The 10,845-nt window shown below is 41.1% G+C and overlaps 1 protein-coding gene across 1 annotated transcript; it reads right to left on the bottom strand.

Annotated features, from left to right (window-relative positions):
* Positions 1 to 1,482: 1,482 nt before the first annotated feature.
* ttpa (tocopherol (alpha) transfer protein) lies at positions 1,483 to 6,997 on the bottom strand. Its single transcript, XM_036518641.1, has 6 exons — positions 6,645 to 6,997; positions 5,287 to 5,440; positions 4,404 to 4,597; positions 3,842 to 3,952; positions 3,215 to 3,384; positions 1,483 to 1,734 (listed from the first exon to the last, which is right to left on the bottom strand). Exons 1-6 carry the CDS (start codon positions 6,843 to 6,845, stop codon positions 1,686 to 1,688), a joined length of 879 nt encoding a protein of 292 aa, XP_036374534.1. The 5' UTR covers positions 6,846 to 6,997; the 3' UTR covers positions 1,483 to 1,685.
* Between the last annotated feature and the right edge of the window lie 3,848 nt (positions 6,998 to 10,845).

Below are 10,845 nucleotides of genomic sequence, written 5' to 3'. Positions count from 1 at the left end.
CCAGGTCAATTCATGGCGATAATATTTACTAAGAGGGAGTCTGAGCAAAGGGCACCAGTGCAAAGAGCTCCTCAGAGGTCCAGCAAAGATATTCTATTTACTGAATGGATATTCAGCTCAGCATGGTTCACAGTGAACATTCTGCCTGTGTCATTGTTGAAACTAAAAGTGTTTTTATTGGCTATTTCGTTACGGCAAAAGACAAGAGTGTTGCCACAGCGGGTTTAAAATCTCTTGTGGAGCAGAACAGAACTGAAGTTGAGTATCACATTCTCAGCAGGTCCAGTTAAGGGAGACCATTTTATTCCATAGGTCCATACAGTAGTCTGACTTCATTTTCCACATAAAACGGAGATCTGGTAAAAAAAAAAAAAAAAAAAAAAAAAAAAATAGAAATCCTTGTGTCCCCAAAGCTGCTTGATGGTTTAATCACTGTTTCCTTTACATTCTAATAAATCTCGGTCTATGCATTAAGTACACACCCAGGCAACACCTGCATTACAAAGCATTAGTATATACACTATGTAAATAAGTAAATAAAGATACATTACAATAATGTGGCCTTTGGTCTTAAAAGAAAAACACCAGTACACTCATTTCTAATGACAACCAAAGTAGAATTTGAAACATTCACCATCTGTGGCAATATCTTCCACTCCCTCCCTGCATAGATCACAGATAGATCATAGATAGACCTAGACCCTATAGGAAGGATGAAACATATGATATGAAACTTGTCATTGAACATGCAAGAATAGTAAGGAAAAACATACATGTGTATACAGCTTCACTGTACTATATGGCCAGACATTAATAATTAAAATACTTCAAGTATCATGTTATATTTATTTAGCATTTCCTTCATTCAACTCAATGAAACGGCATAATAAATGGAGATAATTAGCTATTCCCACACAATGCATTTACATGGTATCGGCATAAAAATAATCCAGACATTAATACAGCACTCTGAGACATACTTATTTATATGATGTTCATATGGTTCATTGTTCACTGTTGCTCATTCAACTTGAATGGCTACACTCCAGTTCTGTTGTGCTGGAAGTCACTCTAGTTAAGAAAGCCTACTAAACGAATGTAATGTAATGTAATGTAATGTAATGTAATGTAATGTAATACAAACCTTCCTGAGTTTCTGCGCTTAAAATTCCGGAGTTACCTGAACGGCTTTGCTTAATTGACCATGATAAATCATTTACCATTACGTATAAAAGTACTAGTGGCATACAATGCAAAAATGTATTTCTGCAGAATGTTAAAAGGCTGACAGACATTAACAATGTCTATGTCCTTATGCTCATATTAATTTAGACATCAGCACAGTAACAGTTTCAACATTAGTAACAAATACATAAATATTGCAGATGACCTGTCAGATTAGGTCTGTCACAACAAAGCTGAATGGTAATAATTATGGAAATATATTCAGTCTGACATCTTTAGTAATCAAGCAATCAAGAGCAATTCAACTGAGATCTGGGTAAATTTATACAACATCACAAGTTTTTTTCTGAGCTATACTATATATATATACCTCTGTCTAGACTAAAGTGAAGGAAATGCATATCGAAGTATTGGATAATTATGTCATTTCGGATATGGACACATACACCCAAGATTGTACTTTACACATGAAAAAAGTTATCATTCTGGTCCCACTTTCTTTAAAAATGTTTCTTTTGCTTGACAGACAGACATCCTTTCTCAGGATAACTGTAACACATATACATATACACACATAAACACAGCAGGGTGTTAAACACAGTAATTCAGATTAAGTGCGAAACTCAAGTGTACAACAGCAGCACCCAAGGATTTGAACCAGCAACTTTCCAGTCTTCAAGTCCCCTTCCACTACTCCACCATAGATTCTTTATTCACGGCCCAGATGATCAGCTTAGCGTGCGTCACATTGAAAATTTTATCTCTTCCATTGCAGAAGCTACAAGCATTCTGATTTGCTGGCTCATTACGAACATTCTTGAAGGGGTGTGGCCTAATGAAATATGCACAGGAATGCTTAAGAACACAGACAGCATCGGAACCTTAGAGGATGGAGGACAGATAGAACACAGGAGCTCAATATCTGGTCATCCACAGAATGTCTGTGATCACTCATCTGCAATGTGAACAGCATTCATGGTGATGACCTCACAAAGGAAACTTGGAAAGGCCAGCATAAGGTCAGGGGTCACTCAAGAGCATTTATTTCGACCAGATATTCAGCTCCTGCATGGAGGCCCATTCTCTGTCTAGGTTCTTATCAGTAATGCCTCATCTCCACTTTTCATTCTCAGTTACAGATGAACTCTAGACTACCTGACAAATTGTGAGCATCTTCATTGTCACTCAAACCTGTCTGACCCCGCCTGTAACATTGCTGACCCTAATAGCTTTTATTTCCTCAAACAAACCTATCCGGGGGGGATGTCAGTATGATATACTGGTATACTGAAGGTCAAGCAAGTTATCACATTTGTAAAAGAAAATACAGTACTGTGACATATTATGAATTATACCACGTTTAAATACGTTATTCCAGTTAGATATCATCTTCCATATTAATATGCAAGAATATTCAACATTCAGTTTCAATTGAACATCTGTTTATAACGGAAAATAACAAAGACACAAAGTTGACTGAAACAGTAGTGAATTAATTCCATTGCTAAGTAAGTTAGCTCTAATATATGTGAAATGAAGCTCTTGTAAACATATATAACAAATAACTACCAGTAAACCATAATGTATAAGAACACTAACATTAGGCGGCAGTGTAGCTCAGTCATAAGGAGCAGGGCTTGTAACTTAAAGGTTGTCGGTTTGATTCCCTGCTGGGGCACTGCTGTTGTCCCCTTGGGCAAGGCACTTAACCCACAGTTGCCTTAGTAAATATCCGATAATAAAATGATTATGAAAACCCACACCATTTCAGATGAGCTCCAGTTTGCAATGGAAACAGTTAGCTAACCTGTCTGACCAGATGTGTCTGTCCAGTCTGGCTAGGGCAGGCCATGGACAGCTCAATGGAGACAAGGCTTAACAAGACACCTTCAAGAATGTTCACAACCCTTCGACCATAGCAGAGACAGAATCCTCACTGTGAAGAACAGGCTTTTCAGCACCTGGTCATGACAAACAGAACAAGAATCAAGAGTGGCTCGAGCGCGGATAATCTGAGCCCCGTCCTCACCCGTTGGTGGAGAGCTGATGCAGGTGGTCCTCAGACTGCACGATGAAGCGGGTCCACTCCTGGCACACCTCCTCCAGCCCCGCGCCCGTGCCCCCGTACTCCGGGGGCAGGATGCTGTGGGGGAAGAACTGGCACAGGCTGTGGGCGAAGGAGCTGCCGTGCATGTGGACCTATAGGGGGGAACCGGCAACCAGTGAGCCTCTAACAGGAAAACCATACAAGCGTAATCTCAAATACATCACTGTTTGCTTGGCAGACCTCCTCATCCAGGACCATTTACCTGCATGTTAAACCATATATCTTTATGTTTGTCTTTATTTTGCATCCTGTCTCAACTCTTATATCCATCAACACAGGTCATGTTTCCATACTTTTACCATAATATGACGATTCAGCCCATGTCCATTTCCATTATTATCTATCTGACTAGCTGGCCTTATCAAGTGCAACTTGGCTAGCCAACATTTTATATTCCATACTTATCATTCCTTAAGCAAGGCAGCTGAGATTCGCTGCTCAGGACAGGCAGCAGCAGAGCCTGAACTCTGGACACAAGCCCAGTTCTTTTCCCACGAGCCCACACTGCTGTGACCGCGGTCGCAGGTTTCACAGGCGACACGCGCTCACCCTTTGCTTGATTTTGTCCGGCAGGAAGGGCCGGATCATGGCGAAGACGGGGTGGAAGAGTATGGGCTCATTCAGGAGGTGGATGCCGCGCACCTTCAGAGGGAAGGCGTCCTGGAGACAGAAAACAGCTTGCCTGTGGCCTCTGATTGGCTATTTTACATTATATATCTCTCAGTTTGTTTAGCAATGAGTGTTTCTTTCAATCGACAATATTAAAAATCACAGTAATCTGCATTCTTTATGAAAGTAAATTACCCTTTTTAAACTAAACTTGCTATCAAGGTTTTCTCATGTTTCCTTTAACATGTCAGTGTGTCTTTAGGAGGTGGCCACCTGGATGCACTCCCATCTAAAATCCAACCCTTCTAAAGCTGACCTGTTGTGGAATCCTTCATTCTCACTGTGACGAGCATTCCATTTCTCTACAGTCTGTCCCTCAACCCCCCCCCCCCCCCCCAACTGAAACCATACGCCTTTCTCTCTCTCCTGTGCATTTGACTGTGAATTCAATTATGCAAACCTCGTCATTAATAACGAAATTACTACATAAGTGGCTGCTTACAGTAAGGACAGCCGAAATCTTTTTAGCCAGGGAGGGGTTAATCTGGAGGGCATGTGCAAAGCACCAGCCCTGAAGGTCAAATATGGCCTTGAGTCCATTTCTCTGCGTTTCCGTCTCCTGGACGATCAGCTCCGACGTTATGAGGCTCACACGGAACACCTCGTAGGCAGTGAAGTCCTTCGGATTCCACTGACCTGGACAGGAAGAAACAAAACATCTTATTCTGCTCCTTGGTGTAGATGACATGGCTGACTGGCAACTGTGACATCACTTCCTGTGTAGCTGTGTCAGGAAGCTACACAGCTACACAGGAAGTGATATCACAGTCGCCAGTGTGTAGCTGTGTCAGGAAGCTAGATGTTAAATACAGATTGCCGCTTTGGTGATGTCATAATGTACTTTGTATTGGTACAGGATGGACAGCTAAAATGACTGTCAGGTGTGGTCTTAGTGATTTTAGGGATCCAGGCAAAACTCAGTGATTGGAACCCTTCCACGCTGATTCAAAAGCAGAGTCTTCCCAATGAATACTGAAAAAATTGACTTAATCCTGGATTTCTATTGGTTGGTTGCGCAGCATGTGAGAATGATCACTGTGCTGCACAGGCCAACCATCACTTCCTCCCGTAAATAACTGTACAACATCATACTGTGGTCAGTATTCTGTGTGCATCCTAACTGGGTTCGGTCTGATGCCAAATAAGTCCTCTTTAGGGCTACCTCCCAAATCACATACCAACTATGCTAAAGGATAGCATTCCAGCGGAAATTCAATCACTGTGTTGCTGCTGTGTGTTGTTTGTGAAGAAACTGCGGGTGTGGAAAGTGGACCTTGAACTTATGATGTGACACGTCCAACTTCCCAAAAAATGAGGATACGAACCAATCCTGTATATGAGCACTCTGCTGCCGCTGGCGTCCCGAGACCTCAGCACCCCGTGGTAGTGGTTTTGGAGGAGGCCGAGGACGGAGGACACATGCAGATTTGCAGTGACTTCGGGACACTCCTTCCTCCAGCGGTGGTAGTTAATGAGCAACTGCAGGGAGCAGAGACAAGGACACCCCGCTCGGTACTCACCAGGCAAAAACATTTGACCAAACAGCTCCTTCTGAATACTGTCCATTTACTCTCCAGCAGAGCAAACTCCGGTCAGCTCCCTACAATCTAATATCACAGCCAGCTCAGTATGCTTCTGATCCAGTCTAATCCCCCTGACATTGCTTAATCCTGTTATGTGCATACTCTGGTTAAATGCATAGTATTGCGTCTATCCCAAGTGAATGCAATCATCAGGAATTGACTGTTACACAGTATTACAGAATTCTAGCATAGGACTCCTCCCCTGCTCAAGAGCTGTGGTGAGGCTTCCATGCTTTCAAAACTTCACACGGCAAGGACACAAGGACTACATACAGTTAAGGAACTCGAGGAGCTAATGAGAGCTCAGGTTCAAAGAAAGTCTAACAGCGTCCAGGCTCCGAGGACCAGAGCTGCAGAGCCACGGTGTAGCGTGCCGCCGGTGGGGTTAAACCAATGCAAACATTAAGCAACGAGACACACACCGCGACAGTTGTCCCAGGAAATCTGATCACACCACTCGTACCTCCAAAATGTTATAAACACTCTGTTTTACTGTTCAGTTGCGATAAACCAATAGATCGTAACTGCAAATATCTACAATAAATACACTGTCTTGAGCGCGGGCAGAACGTACTTTGAGGACAATCACACACTATAGTCAATCTTGAGACCAGCTCCTATCCATAAAAGAATGCAATGACCACTTTATTATTTAGGAAACACCATAAACCATTCTAGTAACAGACAAGGCGTTTCTGGAAATTATGTCGATAAAAGGATTTTCTGTAACTCAAAAGACGGAATGCGGATCATGTATTCTGCACAGTACAGACATGCTGGCTATATCCTTGCGGTAAAAATGCTTCGTTTAAGTTTGGAAGCAAAGAATCTCCGGTCCTATGAGCTTTTCCTCTACTTCTCGGCGGATAGCTAATGCTGTTAGTATTGCCACTGTCCTTAAAAACCCACTCACGTACATGACGTGGACTTATAAACAACACAATGAATGCCTCGCTTCCTCGCTTTCACAGTTAGGAAAAGTAGCGACACGAAAGTTTAACAACGCAGCAAAGTTACTTGCACCACAACACGTTAAATAATCTGCAGAACAAAGGCGATGAACTGACAGCTTTCACCAGAAAACTTTCACTATTACCTACCTTAAGCGCCAAGTCAACATCAAAATCTCTAGCTCTGAGAAACCTTATTAAAAAGTTGTCCGATAGATCCAGGTGGTCTCTTAGGACGGCCTCTTGTTCAGCTTTTTGTCTCAGCCTAAGTAAGTACGGTTTTAAGAAGTGAGAGTCGTTGGGCAAATCGTGCAACTCTCCAAAGCGTTCAAGCTCCTTTCCAGACTTCATGTCGGAACCGGATGAAGTTTCAGGTCAAATGAGGAGTACGCAAGACACTTAGGCACAGTATCAACTTTACAGTAAGTGCAACCGAACAACAAGCCCTGCCGATTAAAGACGCATAACCACGCAAAGCGCCAGTGATCCCACCTTTACTCGCATTGTAACTATACTGATCAGACGTACTAAAAACAAACAGCACACAGCACGTGCACTGGCAGCAGCGATAACTGCAGCCAAAGGCGTGATTTCATTCAGACGCGGTCACCCGCGACGTTTTTTGTAGTACATTTCACTTTCTGTAAAAGGTTAATGCTTTCGGTTTCCCAGAATGGGCTTCGTTGAAAAGAAGAGGAAATAACGGTCTGACAGACCGGCAATGCAGGTTCAGATCTCAGGTAACATGTAGCAGTTTTGATCCTTACATGGTATCTCAGTAAATATTCAGCTCTGTTACAGGACCATGTGTGATCAGTGTTATATAAAGTATTAACGTATGTTCAAATCAACACTAACAATACATATACTTAAAACGTTTTTTTTTTTTTTGTAAATAAATAAATACATCGGTCCTTGCTGTGCAGTAGAGTCAAAATGGACTCTGTGCACCATTCTCTTTGTGTATCTCAAATTTACAGTGACAAATATTATCCCCTCAAAACAAAATGTAATTTGGAGCCATTGATCCGAAATCCACAATGTATAATAGTTTTATCTGTGTCTGCCTTGTGCAGACCTTTGTGTCTTAGCCCAAACCATAACCCTCAGCTTTGTTCACATAAGTCTCATAATTTCATAACCCTCATAGTCTCTATGTTTGTTTCTCTGCTGTGAGCATAAAAATGAGGTCAGGAGAGGAACACTGATGGTGCCCGTCTAATGAACTGAAAACAGTACTGAGGAATTTACACAGTGTGCACTGCCAGACTGTGCTCGCCAAGCTGTGCTGTGCTGATTCCTTTTGTCATCACAGCCCGAAAGCACAGCCCATTATCTCTGCACAGGCCACACCTTGACTGCTGGACCAGCCAACGACTCTTACCCCTAACCCACCATTACTACCATCTCAGGACACCTTCAGCTTTAGAGGAACACCAGAAACAACTAGGATTGCTTCTGACTTCAACCTCGACAAGTATTCGAGTGCTTGATTGCATGCACGCATGCATGCATGTACACACACAAGCACACCAACGTACGCGCACGTGTACACACGCACCACACACAACCTTCCATTTACATTGTTGGCATTTAGCAGACGCTATTATCCTGAGCAACTGACATAGGCTCCATTGTTACATGTTATCCATTTATACAGCAGGATACTTACGAAGGCAATTCTTGGTTAAGTACCTTTCCCAAGGGTGCAGCAGCAGTGCCCCAGGGGGGAATCGAACCTGCAACCTCAGTTACAAGCCCTGCTCCTTACCACTACGCCACACTGTTGCATGCAAATTTATATATAGACACACACACATACACGCACAATAGTTTACAGCTCCACACCCATGCATGTATCTGCTGTGTTTTGTATTGCATGTCTGCTTTGTCACCACTGATGCTTTCTATATCCGATAACACCATCAACATTCTGCATGAGATGCAATCTTTCAAACTAAGCTGCAACAGATTGTATAGATTTGCTCTTAAAGTTCATTTTTGGCTGCCAATAGGGGAACAAGGAGTCATTTACCACCTTTTTTCACCAAAAGTATATGAAGGTGTTTTTTTTTGTTTGTTTGTTTTTGTTTTAATCCTCTTTTTTATTTTATTTAATATTTCATTTATACTATATGTAGCTGGGAGCCGACTGCTCCATTAGAACACCTGTCTTTCTCAAATAAAGCACAAATTGAGAGCATCTCATCAATATCTGTTGTCACTGCCATAATTGCCTTACCTCTATACCCAATATGACTTGAACTGTTTAAATGAAATGCATTCTTGCATGCTCTGTATTAGTTCCTTACAAACTTAAGCTTAAACTTAGCTTGCAAACAGAGTGATCTCCTGTAGTAAGCCTTCCTCACATTAAGCAACACCCTGTTTGTGTGGCAATGCTGAATTGAAATGAATGCAATCCTCCAATACACTCGCACATAGCCAAAAGCTATTATTCACAGCATGCTGCAGTCCAACAAATAAAGCAACTTGAAAATTGACAGAGCACCACTGACATCACCCAGGTAACTCACAATAGACATCCAAGCCACTAGAGCGTGCAGTTTCTGGTCGTTTTGGTCATTTTTCCAAACATGTGCATAATGTAGACACGGCTGATTGCTACTTGCAACATTTTTCCAGAGTATTACTATTTATGTAATAATAGTACAATATGTCATGGGATCGTGAAGGTTCCACATGGACTTTTCAATGAAAATGAATAGGATGTCTGCCCTAGTAAAGCTGGTTAAGACATGCAAAATCCCATAATGTCCCATGGCTACCTGCACAAAACAATTCGTCCACTGGCATTCGGTAGCTACAATGATCAGATGTGGCTATTGGCAAAGTATGGGTAGGGACCAATAGTGAGAGACGTTATTCAGGGTCCAAAGCATTGCTGATGTAACGCTCAGGAAAAATAACATGGAGAAGATGAAAAAGAAGAAAAGAAAGAAAGTGATAAAAGTCTGGGCTTTAATTGTATGCCCATATAATTGTATTCCAATTCTGTATGTTGAAATGAGGTTAGGTGGCACAGACGTTAATGTCTGCGGTGAGTCACAGCTCAGGGTTATTGTGATTATATCTGAGAAGTGTGCTCCTCCATCCCATAACTTGGCAAATTTGCCATTCCAATTATAATTAACACTGCAGCAATACAGAGTCATGCCAATTGTGTTTATTGCCAGTTCAGTAAGCAGTTTTGTGTGCGACACTAATACGCAACATTTCCTCTTAATTAGCTGCTAAGGTTTTCACCCTTAATGCAAGACATGGAATATCAAATTCTACACCAAATTAGCATAAAACAAGAGACTGTATCTACATTCTAGTTAAGGACTGCATATCATCTTTTATGCATTTAAGTAATCAAGAATGGCTTTTGAAGAATGAATTACAGCAATTTGGCTTATATATATATATATATATATATATATATATATATATATATATATATATATATATATATATATATATATATATAAAGCCAATATCATGTGGTATATATCATGTGGTATGATGATTAGACCGACTTAATCAAATGATAAAATAAGGAATGGATTTCAGATTCAGCGATTTGCTTTTGTTTATTGAACAGATTCGGAGACTTTTCCTGCAGCCCAAGACGCGAACAGTCTTGAAATTATGATCCACTAGAGGGCAGTATTGTATTAGCAACGGATTACCATCAGGAAGTCAACATACAGTATATTGCCCCGTGTTAAGTGATTGCCCTGCTAATGTATATACATATACTTGTTCTCGATTAATAGTGCATGAAAATCGAAAGTAAAATGCGACAAGCAAATGCCACGTTTACATAATTTCAATTTTATATGAATATAGCACTTAATAAATGGCTGATCTAAATAAATTTTAAGTTTCAGAAAAGTACCTGCGTCATTCACCAGAAGGTCGAAAACTTAGTTCAGCGCTTAATACATTTATGGGGTGACAGTTTTGTTGATGTCCCTCCAAGACCAAAAGAACTAAAGATTTTATTTAATTCAACACAATATTCCACACAAGAGTAACCTGCAGCTGTTGCCTATTTATAGTCATCGTTAACATGTAAGAATGTTTGTCCTAATTAGAAGGCATGTGCCAGCGATAATTATCTGGACGGACAATTATATAAGGTCATTAACACTGACACATTCTCTCTAATTAGGAGGAAAATTCTCATGTGTTAAACATAACTATAAATAGTCCATAGAAGCCAGTTTCTGTAATGGTTATGGACTCGATAGGACAGAAATGTCAAGTTGGAGTTTATGCTCTTATCCGTGAACATTTTTCAGGGAGACCCCCTGGACCAAGCCTTTACCCTGATAAAGCAGTG

Source organism: Megalops cyprinoides, chromosome 24 (genome assembly GCF_013368585.1).
Source record: "Megalops cyprinoides isolate fMegCyp1 chromosome 24, fMegCyp1.pri, whole genome shotgun sequence".
NCBI classification, from domain to species: Eukaryota; Metazoa; Chordata; class Actinopteri; order Elopiformes; family Megalopidae; genus Megalops; species Megalops cyprinoides.
The sequence above is the reverse complement of the archived record's forward strand: the minus strand, read 5'-3'. Positions and strand labels throughout refer to the sequence as shown.